Genomic DNA, 19,876 nt, shown 5'->3' on the forward strand with positions numbered 1-19,876 from the left:
AAGATTAAAATAGAGATATCTATTGACAGTACAGACCAAATACTATAAACATAATTTTAAACAGTCTTGAGAAAGTAAACCCAACTAGTGATCACCCCTAATTCAATAAAGCTAATAACATGATGCAGAATTATAGTAGAAATAGTCTGGAAACTTACCTTGAACCTCTTGTCTTGTAAGACTTTCTTGATTGCCACTAATTCTCCAGAATCACAAAGTTTTGCTTGATAGACCACTCCAAATGAGCCATTTCCAATTACTTTTGTGTCAGTATAGCTGACCTCCTGCGGCCTATCAGGGCCTTGTCCAGGGGTAGCTACTACTGTGGTCACCTTGCTTCCATCCTTGTCTCCTATGAGAGAAATTAATACAACAGAGTTACAATTTACCCTTGACTAAACAGAAAAGAAAAATGAACATCTGAGTAATATCCATCAATAAAAAAAACAAGTCACACAATATAAAACAAATGATGAAAACCAAATGAACACAGAAAAATAAATCAATAAGGTATGAAGTCTTTTGAAAGTATATTTAAACCAGATAGTGTGAAATTATATTCATTCAAATGATGCAAAAGTCAATCATCAGAACATCTATTCTTTTATACCCCTTAAACAGTAGTTTAATTAAATTAGGTTAGAAAAAACTTTTCAAAACCTAGATAGTATGAGGATGTTTTATTTATATTACTTTACAGTTTATGCATCACTAAAACTTTACTAAAAAATTATTACAAAAGCACTATATGAAAAGTAAACTTTTTCCATATACATTTTAATAACAAGCATTATATATAATGTGCATATCATCACCTTTGGAACTTTTGTGTAAGATAGTTGCAAGAATAAACCTATTATTTAAACCAGGACTTATATCTGTGAGGTTGTACCTGGTGTTTCAGGTGCTAAAACGCCCCATGAAGATCACATAATTAAGGCAGCCTTCAGTTTCTTTATATTATATATATATATATATATATATATATATATATAAAAACTTTTACAGTCCATTTTGGTACAGTGTTTTCTGCCCCACTGCTCTGATTTTAAACATACTGCTGTAGTACTAATATATTTTTAAACTATTCTCCACCACACCAAAAGTTACCTTTGAACCTGAGATTCCATTTTATGCTGAAGATTTTAAGTATCCATCGTGGCAAAAGAAAATTGGCTATACTTAATTATTTAAGAAAATGGAAAACGAACAATATTCCTGACTGTATTCCAGTTATCATCAGAAATCTGTTTTAAACAGCATTAAAGAATATCTTCAATGCACATGGCAGTGCTCATTTTAGTTACCTCAGGGTACCTGCGCATTCAGATGTAGTTTGGGGGATTGTTAGAAGGATGCTGCTTATTTCTTAATCAGCTGTTCCCATCACCAGCACTGATCTGAATTCCCATGCTGCAAAGAATTAGCTCCCCACACACCCTACTTATCAACTAGTTACATGTTTTTGACTGCTAATGGGTATGCTTCAATCAGATGATTTTAAGGTCAAAAACGATCACCAAGGGCAAAAATTTTGCTTCTTTTAAACACAATCTGAGCCTCAGTGCTTCTCTCTAAAACCTACGTGCCCTCAGTTTATGCTTTCCAGATTCCTCACCATGAGAAGACATCCACCAACAGGCTCAGAAAAACCTTAAATCCAGCTCGGGTCCCCACTGCATTTTAAGGGCATCATGCTGAGCTTTGCTTCTTGCTCCCTCTACACTGCAATTCGTCTGGCTTCCACGAGACCCTCCAGGAACACTTGATTGCTCCTGCTCGTAAGGATGCTCAGCAGGTGCAGCCCCTCTGCACCCCTCGAGTGTCTATCCATACGCTCCTCAAACAGGGCTCACTTTCCCAACCGCCCACTTCCCCTTTCATATCACACTGCCTTTGTCCTGTTCCTGCCCATCTCTCTCTTCCATTAACCTCCATTTCTTATCACTCTTTTCTATCTTCCCTTTTTTTTTTTTTTTTTGACCCTCCTTCTGAATTGCAGGCTCCCTTTACAGCCACGATTGGTTGTAGGTGCTGTCCTCCACCAAGGTGTGAATGAAGCAGTTGTCAAACTTGCTCAAATTTGCACATGAATGCGCTATCAGCCAGGGACTCCAATCAATCTCAGAGCAGCATGTACAAAGTTCACACGTGCTCCTGTGGAACCTGCACACTAAAAGACTCCTGAATATGTATTTGAAATCACACTTCGCCACAGACCTCTCTTATCACAGGCTATTATTCTGCTTATATAATAAAGGATCTTCAAATGGCCAAAGAGTAGTGAGTATAACCCTTCAAATGTTTAATAGTATTCACATGATTAAAAACCTTTGTTTACATCAGTATGTATAAAACAAAACAAATTTGGTGCTTTAAGGGGGGTCTCTCTAAAATACAGTACTTTACAGAACTTAATCGAGACATTTATGATGCACAGCCCTGTAATCATTTTTCTTTTGTGCCCCAATCTGTCAATTATCAATGAAACAATTTTAGATGTCATACCCATTGCACTGCAAAGTCTCTAATCTCTCAAAGCAAGTACTGCAGTTTCAATTATATCTATATATTTTTTTAGAAACAAAAAATACATACACACTACATGTCACTCTGAAGTAACAAGTAAACAATTTATAACTATTTAACTCATCCAAACCTTTACTTTCACAATTATTTGTCATGGCGCTCCTTGAAGCAATTTCTGTTTACCAATAGACACACAAAAGACTTACATTTTGTGCAACAGATTGGGTTTTTTGAGCTGAAGAACAGCTTCTTATAGTGCTGGGTTACAAGGGTGTTTCTTGTTGTTGCCTTTGCTGGCAACCCTAGATGCAGACCAGGAAATTGCTGTGAGCAGGGCCACAGACGGAGTTAGTCAAACACACCACACATACACCTAAACCAGTGTTTTTCAGCCATTTCTGGCTCTCAGATGTTCGTTGCGAGCAAGAAACTCATTCATTCATGGTTGCTTCCATATCAAACAACCACCCATACCATACAGTGACATTTGTTCAAAAAGGGTATCCTCACATGTAACTTCAAGAGGCACATGTACAGCATAATAGTACTCACCAATACTCTTAACTTGAAACTGAAAGAGTACTGGCTCAGAAAAGTAACAGAGAGACAGCATACAGGAAACTTAAACTGTAAAACTACATGCCACAATGCTTATACTAAAAGCAGTACTTAGAAATCAACTATAGTCTTGAGTCCTTCAGCAAGTGCATCATTCTCAACAGGGTCAAAATTGTGATCAGAATGTGACTCAAGCTATGCGTGTATTGGTAAATAAAGATGAGCTGCTGCACACAGTATATTTGGTGTCTTTTACACACAGCTGTTACATTTACTACAAATGACCAATCATAAACAACTACAGGGGGTCCTCGGGTTATGACACAATTCCGTTCCTACAACAGTGATGTAACCCGAACTAAGGTGTATGTCGAAACACACCCTAGCCTAAGTCACTTTCCTATCCAAACACATTTGCAAAATCATAATCTAGAACACAAAAACACAACTAAGCCACAGAAAAAGGACATAAATATACTGTACTGTACACTGTATTATAGTAACAGAAAAAGACAAAAAATGAGTAAAAAAATTCCTTACCTTTATTCCTTCTGATCTCTCTACAATGTCTAATTTCATTTCCATTGTGATGGCTTTCCTCTTCTTCAAAGCACTACCATCTGAAGACTCTAACTTTCATTTAGGAGCCATGATAAGGGCCACAAAGTCACCAAACAAAGCCACACAAACAGAACACTTCCTCCGCGTGCAACAAAACTAGTTTGCCAACTCCCTCACTCATACGCCACATTACTGCGTATTCTTCCGCTGCGCGCAACCAAACTAGTTTGCCCATGTAGTCTGTAATTACGATGCTAACGGCGTAAGCTGAAACACTCATGTCTCAATTGTTTTTATGGGAGTGAGCATTGTAAACTCGAAACGTTGTATGTCGAGACGTTGTAACTCAAGGACTCCCTGTATACATCACTGGAATGCTGTGAATTTCAGCTATCCAATGATAATGAGTCACTGTATGTGGCAAGACGAAGTTGCAATCTTTGATAAAAGCAGATTCACTCAGCTGTGACTTGCTGCTTAACTCGGCATACACCATATGTGAGAAAATCTCAATATTACTAATGAGAGAGAGCAAACAACATGGAAATATATAATTTAATTGAAAGAAGACACCCTTGGGTATGTAAAAACACCATTATTGCTTTTGATTGACTTGTGGGTTTAGTACAACACAAACAACTTTGAAATATGGCCACCAATGGGACACTGTGCATAGGTGGTTAACTAATAAAATACAGACAAAATATGTATCCATAATACACATAGCAAAAATAAAAGCCACAATTCTAATAAAATGTTCATAAGATGTTTATCAATAAGATACAAGAATATCATGTTTAACTAATATACAAGTAAAATAGACAAGTTTGGCTCTTTAGCTAACAATCCTAAAGCAGCAAGGGTAAATTATTCTTTATCCGTTTTATTTTTTTACTACAAGATGTGAGATGTTATACAAAACACAACTTCGTACATTGTCCACACTCAGACTAGAAGTGTCCATTTTAACTAAATGACAAATTGAAAAAGCCTGAATTTATTATCTTTAAATTTCTCCCAAAGAAATATACGATTGTCATTGGGTCTCCTTTTCTTCCATTCCCAGTTCAGCTGGACAGCTTATAGTCTACCATTCCACTATAACTAGATTACCATAAAGCTTATCCACTGTGTATTTAAAAAATGCTTAAATGAAGTGGGAAAGCAAACCAAATAACTAAGAATAAGGATAGAATTAAGATAGGACAAGGTCTAAGAAAGCTTGGATGGAGCAGTTTGCAAGTGATATGAAACTGTGAGGAAAATAAGTCATCTCAAAATGATGCTAAAGACCCAAAAAGTGTGGGAAAACAATGTGCAGTTCTGTCAGTTAAACTAGGTTAACTCATTAAAACAGTGGCTTGTTTAGACTATGTATTTCTTAGTTCAAGAATAAATGCATTTAATAATATTTTTGGTAAATATTTTTATAATTTATAGTAAAACACATCTAATTTGCAATTTATGTCCTGTATCTTGCCTAAATAAAATTTTCATAAATAGATCAATTTCCCATCTGCTGATATTTATAGTAGGAAATTGTTTTGTATTAGATTTCACCACTTTAATTCAAATGATTGGCACCCATTCAGGGTTTATGCTCATTGTACAATTAATGCTATTTAGATATGCCCCAGCTCCTTCTAAGCCTAAACTGGGATTGAAAAAAAAGATTGTTAGCTACAGTAAATCAGGCAGCTAATTGTGAATGTAATTTTACTTGATCTTAAACTACATCACAACTGATTTCAAAATGCAAACTTACTTAAACAAAAAAAAAGTAGAAACGAAATATACATACAAATATACTGTCATGGTAAAATTACATGACACACTAATACACATGTAAAAATTTTAGCCACAGGTGCTTTAAACTCAGTCAATATTATGCAAAGTTCTACATTATTCCATCCTTTCTGCTTGAATTCAAGCTATATTTTTCATATTAGTTTAGAAAAAGCAGTGTGGCGGGGGGAAAAAAAGGAGTTAAGGATAGAATGTACAATTAGTAAGTATATAATATACAGTATAAATAAAATAATGTCAAATTTCCACTCCTACCACTTTGATGTTGGCTCCACCGATTGCTGTCCAGTTTTTTTTTTTCCCCCTTCTTCCTTTCCCAGGAAGGTCAAATGATGTAATCAAAACTAGTGGTCAACCAGGATCCAGCTCAACTGTTCCTTTACAGGAAAATTCAAGGTCCAGAAAAAAAAATCCAACATCAGAAAAATCAATTTTTGTTATCACACTATGAGCCCAGTGATTTGTAAATGATTTACCAACATTCAACTATTTTAGCAGTTTTGCAAATTACAACAATAACCTATGACACAGGCATTCAATGTTGATATGATACTTCAAACTAACTGCAGGCTGTCATTGTCAGATTATGTAGTAATAAAATTACATACTTGGAAAACTACTAAAGAATCCATTAATGTAAGTCATCGACGTCGTAACCTACCATACATCAGTCACAAGTGTATGCCAGATCTACACTTGAACTCTTCTCCTTCCCAAAAACCGCTTAACAATTAAACGTATAGGGTTATCAAAAACATACACCTACAAACACACTGATAGAGTATGAGACGAATCCTCAAAAGAAGCAGCTGCTGAAATCAGCACGATTCTGCTTCTGCTGGTTGCTTTAACTTCAGTGAATACAGGTACCGTTATACTCCGCAGTCATAGCTGCATAAACAGTACACTTATTGTAGATTTTCCTACTAAAAAAAATTAGGAAGCCGCGTCAACGTACATCGGGGTATTTGTGTATGTTCCGTTGTCGTTCTTCTCCGCTTTCAGATCTCCTTCCAGCAGCAGTTTCAAGGCCGCCCCGCCGTACAACCCGGAAACAGGAAACTGGGGGGGCGGGACGTGCTTCGATGAACAAGTACAATTCCAAGGCCGGGGATTCAGTGACATAATAAAGAAATACTGTAGTCGACGAAAGAATACACATCGCGAAATTAATCTAGTTGCGGTTAATACCGAAGTCCATTTCATAAGATTTTTTTTTTTTTTTTTTTAAAACAAAACGTAAGGGTGAGACAATCGTATCGACCCTGCCAGGACAGGCGAAGTCTACGCGTACCCCTAATGCGAGCTCTCAAAGCAGTTCACGAGTGGATAAGCATTTTTCATACTATTCAACAGCAAGCCTTAATTTGCATTATAACCTGCTGCATGTACGCAGCTTTTCAGTAGCTTTTAACACTCTTCAAAAAGCACAAGAGAAAAAACAGCATATTTGATCAAGCCGGCTTTTACAGTACATTTGTAATATAACTGAAATAGCTGCAAAAGTCAAAATTACATATAACAGTATTATTGTTTAACCTAATGATTAATATGTCTTAAGAATCGCTGCTACAAAAATTAAATAAATAGCGCAAAAATGTGCAACGGCAAAGGTGTTTCCTCTCGGTGGGACCAATACCGTATTATTTTTATTTCAACCATAAGTGAAATATTAAAGAGGCATAATTTATGTATCCACGAAATTTTATTAGTACGTATAACTTTATATGTTCAGTACAATTTTACTATTTAATTTCTTTAATATACAAAAAATGCCCCCATATGATATTTAATTGCATTCGTTAAACGAGTATTCTTAATTTAAATCAAATCAGAGGACGTCAGAATCACTTGACTTGTTAATTATGACGGGCTGGAGCTTGAAGTGTCCGCCCGAAACTAAAATGGGGTGCGCAGACAATGGTCATCAGAGTGTAGTGCTGTTAATGTTGAAGTACCTCATCAGCCCAAATAACGCATGCAGCCAGTACTTCATACACGTAACACACCAACGGATACATCAGGATTTCACTTGGATATCTTGGAATCTTAGATTGTTCCGCACACTCATTTTGCAGTTTGTCAGCGCCCTCGACCTCGTCTGATGCGTCTTCTTCCTTTAATCGCTCAACCTTCCTATCAGCACTATTGCGCCAGAACCACTATTTGTTTAAACTAACCACACAATGACCTGACGATTTATTTCGATTTGTGGAGCTTTCTGGAATTTTTGGCGTACTTTTTTATTCTCACTTGAACCCAAAACAGACAGGTGTGACGTTAGCAAGGCTTGCTTGTTATGTATGTGAAATAAACTCGAGCGCTGGGTCGTCTTTGAAAACCTTTTAATAATGTGTATATTTCTTACACTGTACAATTGTGTGTGTGTGTGTGTGTGTCCATTCCTTGAAATTTATAATTGTTTCCTTTGTGGGGTTCCACATAAAAGTAAAATCAAAAAGACAATTCTTCCCACTGAAAACAAAATAAAAGTTTAACTTCAAAACATTCCAAAGTGAAATGTTGCACATAATAAAAGATTGGCATGGATCATTCACAAAGGAGGAACATGTCATGTGATGTCATAAAGGATGTATTGTTTAATTTTATTTGTGCCATGTTGTTTTAAGTAAGATTATACATCACATGTTTATTCATGTCATTATTGTTAAGTTTGACTGCTGGTGGTCCTACAACAGGAAGCCAAACTCAGGTTCATGAAATCACGAGGGATAAGGGCTAACTAACAGCTGTACTGCCTTTCAATAAACAATCAATAAACCAAATCAAAAAAAAAAAAGTATTTAAAACATGTGAAACAGTTTGTTATTTAAGAATATGATAACACTGAGACCAAGCCATGTACTATTTCTATATCGGGTGCGTAATTTGTTAAAATGTAAAATTCTAAGTACATGCTAATTTTACTAGCTTTTATCGATAAGCTTGAAACTGTCGTACAATTACAGGATTGCATAACAATGAAAAATGTATTTATGTGGACTTAAACCATTTATTCTGGGGGAAAAAAATAAAAGTGTGGACTGAGTTGGGGAACTCTGGCCCCAATGAGACTCAACAGAAAAATGTATCCTCTATAAGTAAATTGCCTTTTGTAGGGGCTGTTTTTAATCATTGAAGAGATTTTAATTATAATAATTACAGTGTTAATTATAACTTAAATCAGCTTGAGTCAACTTCCTTCCTAAACTAATTTAAAATCTTAGGAGCAAATTATGATATTACTGGCATATATCAATACCAGCTGGAATTGAGCCAGGGCTGAAAAATGTTTATCAGGAAAGCTGGGGGCACATGGGAAGTCATTTCTCTAAAACCGCTCAACAGTGAAGTGAAAGAACTGAAATGGCACATCACATTACACTTGCATGTTAAGGCATAATATCTTTAAATTGAGGCTGTTCGATTTTCTCCGAGGGTCCTGTGCTATATTATACAGAACATATATTGCAATGAGTTCACCTAAATACTAGATTTCAAATGTAGTCAAGATTGGATCAGTAATTTGTGATCTCATTCAGTTGCAACCGTAGAAAGGAGGCATCCTCTACCTTGAGCAAAAACATACTTCAGTCAAAATAAACAGAAAAAAATCATGCTTTAAAGTGCTGACAGTGAACATAATCTAGTGTCACTTATAAATTTCTATAATGAAGCCAGTTAAGTGATGCTTTTTATTCCTTTCTGGATCTTCCTGACCAAGTAGGCAGTGATTCTCAAAGTCACCCCCCAAAACCCCCCTAGCTATGAAAAAGGATCAAGTTTAATTTGCAGGGACAAAGATTCAGCAAGCATATAATGCCATGGTCAAAGTTTTAGGTGAATCTTTAAATGGAAAGCACTTGAAACATTTGGGAATCTTCCCATGAGTGGCCAAACCTGCCAGAATTACTCACTCCAGATGTATATTATCCAGGAAGTCACAAAGGATCCTAAAAAGACATTCAGAGAACTGCAGGCTTGTTATGCCTCAGCATTAAGACACCGGGCAAAATGAGCTTCACTAGAAAATGGCAAGGAACAAAGCACTGCTAACCAAGAAAAATAAATACTCCTCTCACTTTTCAAGAAGCACCCATATTATCCAAAAATCTTTTGAGACAATGCTATATGAACAAGACAGACAAAAGTGGGTCTTTGCTTTACACCAAACCCATGCTGTCCAGAAAACACAGCATTCCATAGTAAGACCGCACCATACCAAAAATCAAATATGGTAATTAAAAGTATGATGTTGTGTGGATTCTTTGCAGTATCAGGACTTGGATGTCCCGCCATAATTGACGGAATAATGAATTCTGCTCTGTAAAATGAAGAAAAATGTCTGGTCAACTGGTGGCAGTTAGTTATTAAGTGTAAGGGTTGGAAATTACTTTTTTCCGTATAGTAGCAGTTGGTGTTGAGTAACCTTCTCTCCCTTTATGTAATTTATTGAATGGACTAAGTTATTTGTTGTACCAGGTGCCTTTTATCTAATAATGCATTTAAGCTGAAGACCTGAAAAAATTCAGTGTCAAAATTTCAATAACAGATACAATCAGGAAGAGAGCAAATGCTTTTTCACAGTTGTGTATGTCCTTAGATTTCCTCATTTGTTATGATGGTGTTTAGCCAGTTCATCTCTTTTTTTCTCAGGTCATCTTTCACTTTAGCTTTACCCCTGTATCACTGTCAAATTACTTTTATTTATTTATTTTTATAAGGCAACTTACTGGTGTCACTGAATGGTTTTCGCCATTGCCTGCAGTGTGCAATTAGGTCTCACATGTACTAAACCCGGGCGGCACGGTGGCACAGTGGGTAGCGCTTCCCGGGTCCTCCCTGCGTGGAGTTTGCATGTTCTCCCCGTGTCTGCGTGGGTTTCCTCCGGGCGCTCCGGTTTCCTCCCACAGTCCAAAGACATGCAGGTTAGGTGGATTGGCGATTCTACATTGGCCCTAGTGTGTGCTTGGTGTGTGGGTGTGTTTGTGTGTGTCCTGCGGTGGGTTGGCACCCTGCCCGGGATTGGTTCCTGCCTTGTGCCCTATGTTGGCTGGGATTGGCTCCAGCAGACCCCCGTGACCCTGTGTTCGGATTCAGCGGGTTGGAAAATGGATGGATGGATGGATGTACTAAACCCAGTTGTGGTAAAGTGTGTTTAGAGCTCCGTGGTAGTATGCATGTTTTTTTTTTTATCGAGAGAGAGAGAGACAAAAAAAAGTGCACTAGACTTGTGGCTGCATGGCACTTCACTGCGAAGCTGCACAGCCACAGGATCTTTAACAGGGGAAACAAACTGCTTACTTGTTATGTGGGGACACAATCGGCTCAGCTGTTCCCCTCTGACATTATGCAGGTTGTTAGGTGGAGCACCTGCGCACAATGTAGTAAAGGAAATTGTGAACAGCACAAGAGGGAGAACTAGGGTGAGAAAAGAGGAATACAGAGATCCGGCAGTGAATCAGTGCTATGGAATGGATACAAGGGGCACTATGGTCCCAAGAAAGTTGACTGTGCTCAGCAGTTGGACCATGGAAGATCATGGGCTCCTGTGGATTGATCCATTTTCAGTTGATACAACCAAAATTTTGTCCGTTTTTGTACTGAGCAGCAGGCTGTAAATTGCACTTATTTTACCATCATCACAAAGCTTTTAGAATATTCTTCAGCATCTAAAAAATGTCCTTGATTCAATTACAGTATTCTTCACTAACTCTGATGGCAGCCATGGTAGTTTAGTGATCCATCTTCGTCTGTCTTCTGAATATTGGTCATAGTGTGTCACGTGATGTGATTACAACTTTGTTTATCACAGGTGCTTGTGCAGCTAAACGGCGGGGGACCGCAGGCAGAAGAGCTAACGTCCTGGTTCGATTCAGGAACCACTGCCTGGAATATGTCTACCTACTGCGTTGTCGAACTTTGCAACAAAACAGAGGAGGAACGCGTTTCTACATGAATCAAGTTTGGTGTAATGATGTGACAGTTCATTTTAAATCATGCCATTCGAACCCAGAATTGCTTATTATAAACTATAAGCCATTTTATTTATTGCACGTTTTCCTAAGTAATTCTAGCTAGTGTTTACATTTGCCCTCACGCTAATGCTCATGAATTGCAGTGACAACGAGAGAGAGAAAAAGAGAAAAAGAAAGAAAGAAAGAAAGAAAGAAAGAAAGAAAGAAAGAAAGAAAGAAAGAAAGAAAGAAAGAAAGAAAGAAAGAAAGAAAGAAAGAAAGAAAGAAAGAAAGAAAGAAAGAAACTTGCAAATTAAAATAATATGCCCTACCAGAGAAGGAAATAAAAAAAATTGCTATCCAGCTATTAAGGATGCATATCAATGCCTTCTCCCATATCACCCTTGGAGTTCTTACCATTCTATGATTCACCTTATTCCTGCTTACAAACAAAAGCTGAAAACTGTAAAAAGTCAGCTAAAAAAAAAAAATTACAAAGTGAACCAGCAAGACATTAGAGAAGCTTCAGGACTGTTTTGTCTGGACTGCCTTCAAAACTGCCACCTCCAACATACAGAAATACACTGATACTGTAACTTTATACACCAGTTTTTGTGAAAACGTTTGCATTCCAGCAAAAACTATTGTGTGAAGTTTAGCAATGGAAAGCCTTAGTTCACCCAAGAACTCAAGACGACTGTGCCAGGTAAAACAGTGTGCTTTCAGAGTTGGAAATCGTGAGGAATATAGGAAATATATTATTGGAGAAAAGGATAAAAGATGAGAAAAGGAAGTACTCATATAAGCTGCAGGAACAATTTTCTGCAAATGACAGTGCATCAGTCTGGAGACACCTTAAACAGGTAACTAACTACAAGAAACAAACATCATACAATTCTGCTGATCCCAGTCTGGCTAATCAGTTAAATCAGGTTTATGGTCACTTTGAAAGACAATGGGAAATGCCTGATCGTCTTATGGTTACTAGTCTACACTCCTCTTCTTGTCGTCTCTTCCCCCTCCTGTCATCACTGCAAAAGATGTTTATCCAAACACGAGGCACACTGCTGCTTTGCTGTAAGGAGATTGTGGGTTCACTTCCCCAGTCCTCCCTGTGTGGAAAGCGCTTTGAGTAGTGAGAAAAGTGCTATATAAATGTAAAGATTTATTATTATCGTTTTTCATATTTTTTACAAAAGACATCTGCAGCTTATTCAAAAAGCAAAATATTTCAAAATCTGCAGGACTGGATCTTATTTCCCTTAACACTATTTGCAGACATTTTCAACCAACCTCTGTATCTGTGCACTGTTCCAGCCTGCTTCAAGACCTCAACCATCATTCCAGTAGCAAAAAAAAAAAAAATCAAGTCATAGGCCTGAATTTTGAGAAGCTCTATGAAACTCAAACAGTATTGTATCCGCACACAATACAACTACCCACACGGATGCTTGGTGGATCACGGACTCAGAATTTGGCAGTGTGTATGATGTGACATCTACATGCTCGCCAAGCCTGCCCGAAACTGGAAATTTTGCAACAAACTGTCTCTCTGAGACAACCTGTTACAGGGTCCCAGAGACTCGGTGCAGAAAGTGTAGGAGCTTCATCAAGTATTTTTTGCATCACATTGTTATCTTCTATGGCCATTTTTGGACAAAAAAATCTTTGTTATACTGAGATTTACATTTTGTTAAAACATGATGTTCTACTAACATTTGTCCTGGCCCACAAAAAGTATTTGTTATTCTGAAAAATGTATTACTTCGGTATTCACTACGTTACTACAGGATTTAACCTATATGAGGATCATGTTTGCGGACTTTAGCTCTGCATTCAATACAATCATCCCAGAGCTCCTAGATAAGAAACTCACTCAGTTTAATCTGCCATTGGACCTCTGACGTTCTTAAAGATTGGAAACAATACTTGTGGTTGGGCACACGTCTGACCCATTAACCCTTCGTACTGGTGCACCACAGGGATGTGTCCTTTCCCCATTACATTTTTCACTTTATACAATTGGCTGTACTTCTGGTGATTCATCTATCCAACATCTTAAATTTGCAGATGACATAACCTTAATAGGCTTCATTTCAAATAACGATGAGCCCATATATAGACAAGTGGTGGAAAATCTGACATGGTGGTGCAGTCATAATAACTGGAATCTTTATAATAATAAAATAAAATACCTCAGGAAATAATAGATTTCAGGAAACAGTCAACTGCTCACCTATAATTTGTTATAAATGGTTCAGTCGATGGAATGACAGAATCATTTAAGTTTCTGGGCACCATACTGTCACAAAACCTTAAGTGGGACAATATGCATTATTAAGAAAGCCCATCAAAGAAAGTTCTTTTTTGCATCAGCTGAGGAAATTCAATCTCCCTCAAGCAATATTGGTCCAATTCTACACAGCCATCATCGAGTCCATTCTGACCTCATCTATATCTGTCTGGTTTGGTCTTGCCTCTGTTTTAGGCCAAGGCTAATTAATCTGCAATGCATCACCAAAGCCTATGAAAAGATCACATTTATGAAAAGATCTATCCCACACATTGAAGTCCTATACGAGTCCAGGGTTAGGAAGAGGGCCACAAAGATCATTGCTGACCTGACTCACTCAAGACTTCCCTCCAACAAATGTATTACTGCAGCGAAAGCTAAAACATGTCAACTAAACAGTTCTTTTCCACATGTAGTTATTCCCTCTAATCAGGTCTCTATTTTTTTGTTATTGCTCTTGTATACTGCATTTTACCATTTTACATTTTATTATTTTATATTTTATCTTCTTGTATTTATCTTTTGTATTCTGTGTTGTCCTTGTAAATGCAAACCAAACAAAAAAGTCAGTAGAATACAACTTTGGCAGAATCATTTTCCTATTGCAAAAGCTTAGGTTTTACACTTACTCTTTTTCCAACAGTTTGTTCCTGGGTAACAAGATGAAAGGTATTAGAGCCGCAGTGTTCATTTGTGCATTTAACTGTTTCTTCTGAATAACTATTACTTTATATAGCAAATATAAACAGCACCATCTTAAAAAGGTTTTATTATTAAAAATGAATAGTACAATTTTTATAGTTAGCATTGCTTGCCAACACAAGCAAGCATCTTGGTATAGTCTGGCTTTTTATAGTATCTTTACTGGGATTTACCAATTGTGATGAGAGGAGTTTGTGGTGCTGTGCATTTTTAATTAAATAAATAAAGCATGCAGGCTTCAGGCAGGCGCAGCAACTGGAGAACTGTGAGAGTGAGAAGGTAGCATTGGAGTGTTCAATGCCAGTGTGATGGAGAGGAGGCACAGCAGTCGGTTGCCCTACAGAAGAGTGAACAATCAGTGCTCCAGGGGTGATTTGTCCAATGCTGAATAATTATGGACAGGTAGGATGAAGGTGCATCACATACACGTTGAAAAGGGCATAGTGGAAGATGGAGGGCCATCTCAGAGCATTCTGGCAGATGAGGATGAGCCAGGATGAGAGCTGGAAGATGGCACTACAGCTTTCTATCACTACAGCCAGCTGCAAGACTAGAAGAGTGAGTCACTGTCACTTCAGGGTTGACAAACCGGGGGTTGGGGGGAGAGAATCATGGGTGTAAAAGGACTTGATGACTACATTAATTTATTTTGGTTTTTATTGTATTATTTATTGGATTTGAACTCACAGGAGAGCACCTGATTTTAAGATTTATTTATTAACTGGAGAAAGGCACAGTTTGTACCATTGTTTGACTTTGTTGGAATAAAGTAGTTTTCACCACACCCTTGACTGTTTGTGTCTTCATTGCACTGGCTAATCCTCAGCCTATGACTATTGATGATTCTGGCTTCAAGGTGTTGAAATGAGTGGAGCCAACCTGGACCATTATACCAATCTCTCTATATATGAAAGGAAATCCTGGAATGGAAAGCAAATGCAAGGCTACGATACGTGATAATCTCAAAAGACATTTAAAAGACACGCGAGACCAAGGTGACTTGCCAAGGTGCCTCTCGCAGGGACCGTAAACATGAGACTTGGTGCCAAGAGATTGTCCCAGGGCCGTAGTAAAAAGGACAGCGGCTGCCCAGGGCCAGTAATAAAAGACAAGTATTGCTTTTACAACGTCACGCGAGACCAGGCAGTTAGCCATTATTTAAAACAAGTCAACAGACCTCTAAGCTAGCAGTTGTTGGGTTGCTATTGGCAAGCAAGCATCATGTGCTACCAGCTCTTAAAACAACGACATGCAACAGGCAGAAGAGGCAGCTAGCAAGCAGCAAAAAGACAGCAAATGATCCAAAGGCATATTCTTAGCGTACATTCAGCCGCAACACCCTTCACAACACGAGCAGTATTATACGTCTGGGAAGAAAGAGATGTTTCTTTATTTCCTGCCCTGCGTGTGTTTACAGGTATTGTTTTTACGAAAGGTTTTAAAGTAAAAGTGAAAATAATGCATATGTAACAATTCACAAGAAAATAATCTCTTTAAATTGTAGATTGCATGCCTAAGGTAAAGTCATCCCTGATGAATAGGGACGTGGGAATGAGGGGTCCTTTCATCGGATTAGCGCTATTTCAGATGTGGAATGGCAAAATGGGGGAGGCAGCTTGATGAATGAGGTCTCCAGGACTTAAAACAAATCCAAATCATATAATGCGATATCATCGAATGTGAAATTCTACTCCGTACTTCTAAAATTTTTATTTTTATATTGTATTGAGGATTTATTCTGTTCTATGTATTGTACTGTACGGCTCAGAATTAAAAGACAATGAGTAAAATGACAAACTAGAACTTCATAAAGACGTTTACAAACGTTGACGCTAAACACATGCAGAGCAGGTTAGAGACTATGAAACCAGTGAAATTAGAAAGGCTCAAAAAAAAAAAAAAAATGGCGCCATACACATGTGGAGAAAGGTAAAGGATATGAAAGTAGGAAAATTAGAAAATATAAAAAAAGAAAGTAAAGATCACAGTAGCGCAAACAAACAAACTGCCTCATTTAATTATGCACCAATCTAACTTTGGTTCTGCACAATAATTACTATACTATTGCACCTTAGCACTTAATTCTACTTTATTCACATAATTGTACTTATTTATTATGTTCTACTATACTGTTATCTTTCAATCTATGACTTTTTGTTAATCTAACTGATATTCTTCTAACTTTGCACAGTTTTTGATAAGCGGATCAGGATGCATTTCACTGCGTGTTGTCCTGTATAACTATGCATGTGACAAATAAAGAATCTTGAGAATTTCAAAAACGGAGTTTACCACACATGCATTTATTGGTTACTTTGTTAATGTATCTGTCTGCTTATTTAAAAAGCTACATTTACCCCAGGAGTCAAAAACGTTCTGTCTAGCCCTTGTACAAAAACCTAGACAAAAGCTGGGGCATCACCTTGGTAACCCCATGTACTTTTGGAACTGTGAGAGGAAAATAGCACGACTTTACAGACAGGAATCCAATACAGAACTCTGTAAAAAAAAATTATTAACTGCTGATGATGTAGATCGTTGTGTCTTTGCTGAAATTCCAAACAGAGAAACCTATCCTGACCTCATTAAAAAGATTCAGCATATTGGGACTCGCAAGATTACAAATATTGTTTTTACAGAAGTTCTGAAATAAAAGTGAAACTAATGAAATAGCAACAATTCAAAAGAAAAAAAAATCTTAAAAGTGTGTATCCAGAAAACCAAACACAGGGGTTGGCGAGCGAAGCGAGCAGGGGGCGAAGCCCCCTAGTATTTTAATAATAAAAACTCGCTGAATAACTGTTATACTGCAAATGATTAAAAATGTTTTGAATGCCTGTAACTAAGTGCCGAGTTGGAGTTGTGTCCCCTTTAGGTTGAATTATTTTATTGTGTCCAGTGCCATTAGATTGGGCTTTGACTCGCTCCCTTGAATATTGAATTACATACAATAATGTTATTGGTGCAATGTTTGCAAAATCCAACTACATGTTTTCTTTACTTCCTTAACTTTGAAACACTATTTCTTTTCTCGATTTTTTACCTAAATTTTTCCTCCTACTACTACTGCTTCACCTGTTACCCCATCCTCTTTTTCATTTATCTTTTTGACCATTCAGTTACCAGAGAATGAACAAATCTGAAAAAAAATGTTCCTAGGAAGACTGAAAAGAAGTGACAACTAGCAAAAATGGTGGCACGATAGAAAAGGAAGGGGCTCATACTTGGCCACAGAGCCAAAAGCAGTGACAAGAGGTATATGGAAATCAGATGTCTAGAAGAACAACTCTCTATGAAAATATTAAAACACATTTACATTTGTCAAATATGTAATACTCTGACAGATCTCCCTGGCTTTACAGTTACAGGTTTTCATCTTTCAGTATATGTGTAGTCAAGCCAAAAGATTAAAGAATCATCATTAATGTCAGGGACAAGCATACACTTAAAAGGATGTGCCTAGGCCATGCACAGGAGAAAGAACAAATAAAATTGAATATAGTTAGCCGGGATTCTGAAAAAGGCTGCAGGCAGCACGGACTTACCACCAGTGTACTCTACTGAATCATCTATATTACTAAACGACAGTTTAATTTATGCACGGCGGATGCGGCGGACACACCGAAGCGCATGCGCACTGCGGCGCGGCGCCCCAGAGTCAAACGCAGCGGCTTCCCAGAGTCAGTAGGTGGTGCCCAAACAATACAACCTGTAAACTAAACTTGCTCTAATCCACTGTGCCAGCAGTCTGTGTGGCATGTTCAATCTACCTAACGACACAGCCACAGAACAACAAAGACGAGACCGCATAGATAAAAACAATAAACGGAGGCTCCTACAACGCGCTTCAAAAACACCACACGCAAGACCGTATGGATAAAACCAATACACGGAGGCTCCCACAACGCGCTTCAGACACACCAGAGGCAAAGACATCACGGTTCCACAATGAAAGACCTCAACTAACGGAAATACAAAACGAGCCCGTATGGATAAACACAATGAACGAGCGTGCCCACAACGCGCTTCTGACACAGCACAGGCAAAGGAGGCACGTATCCAAATGGAGGGAGCTCAACGATTAGTAATACAAACATAAGCCCGTATAGCTACGACCTGTAAACGAGCCCGTATGGATAAAAACAATGAACGAAGGCGCCCACACAAAGAAACCGCTTTAGTGCAAATAGGATTATTGAATTAAATGGAAACTTTACCTCAGGTTTAGTTCACAGGTCGTAGGCATGGTAAAGCGTGCACGCCAGGTTGTACAGCCGCCCGGACGCAACCGCCCACACCACCGCATATACGACGACACAGCCATAAAAAAACAAAAACGACACTGCATGAAAAACAACAATAAAAGAAGCACGTTGAAATGAACTTTCCCAGGACGCACCCACCCTCCATGATATTTCATCCCTCCAAATATCGGAGTGAACAGAACGTGATTGCCATTCTTGGATATGCGGCCCCAGAGTCAAACCCAGTGGCTTCCCAGAGTCAGTAGGTGGCGCCCAAACAACACAACCTGTAAACTAAACTTGCTCTAATCCACTGTGCCAGCAGTCGCTGTCAGCAGAGGCAAAGTAGTCACGGCTCCAAATGGAAATAGCCCAACGATTTGTACTACAAAACCGAGCCCATAGTTCCCAGAGTCAGTGCATGGCGCCCAAACACCACACCCTGTAAACTACACCTGCTCTACTCCACTGTGCCAGAAGTCATTGTGTGTACGTTGGAGTATGCTTCCTAACAGTAAACGACTTCTACCTAATGACACAGCCACAGAACAACAAAGACAGGACGCACCCACCCTCCATGATATTTCATCCCTCCAAATATCGGAGGGAACAGAAAGTGATTGCCATTCTTGGATTTGCGATTCTTTCAAGAATCGTGGGCTTGCAATCTAAAATAAACTTCCCACATCCTGTTCAAAGCAAGTAATAAACAAACATATATCATAGAAACCGTGCATTTGAAAGATTCATTGCTTCAGAATTTGTAAACTGGAACAGTTGATTGACAACCATTCTTTATGAATACTTAGAAATCACTTCTACTTTCTTTATTACAAGATAAAGACATTAACTATACTACATGAAGCAAGAATGTTGTGTCTGGAAGGATCGTGATATATCAAAGTCAAACTGGAGGAATCGCTGCACGACGCACTCCATAAATAATCAGGAAATTCCCTCACATTAACTTGGACTCAATCTATCACAAATACCAATGCCATCTGCTGATTTCCTAAGTTGACAGAATTCACAATGACTCTTGGCAAACAGCAGCTGTGTAGCATGCTACACATGATTGTGTATGGCTCTCCAAACTTAGCTCAACAGGTTTTTCCTTAGTCTGGATGGAAAGTATCTCATTTATTTCAAAATCCATGTAATTTACATAACCTTGGCCAATAGCTTACCTTAAAAAATAACTAAACATCAACAACATTAGCAAGCTA

At 38.0% G+C, this 19,876-nt stretch overlaps 1 protein-coding gene across 4 annotated transcripts in view; it reads right to left on the reverse strand.

Moving 5' to 3' along the window:
- Nucleotides 1-19,876, reverse strand: part of gsk3ba (glycogen synthase kinase 3 beta, genome duplicate a) — a 259,902-nt gene that overhangs the window by 151,269 nt on the left and 88,757 nt on the right. For all 4 annotated transcript variants that reach the window (XM_051926207.1, XM_051926208.1, XM_028800773.2 and 1 more), the window contains exon 2: nt 159-352. In XM_051926207.1, coding sequence (XP_051782167.1) covers nt 159-352 — 194 coding nt within the window. The remainder of the gene's footprint in view (nt 1-158; nt 353-19,876) is intronic.

Source organism: Erpetoichthys calabaricus, chromosome 4 (genome assembly GCF_900747795.2).
Source record: "Erpetoichthys calabaricus chromosome 4, fErpCal1.3, whole genome shotgun sequence".
Classification (NCBI taxonomy): domain Eukaryota; kingdom Metazoa; phylum Chordata; class Cladistia; order Polypteriformes; family Polypteridae; genus Erpetoichthys; species Erpetoichthys calabaricus.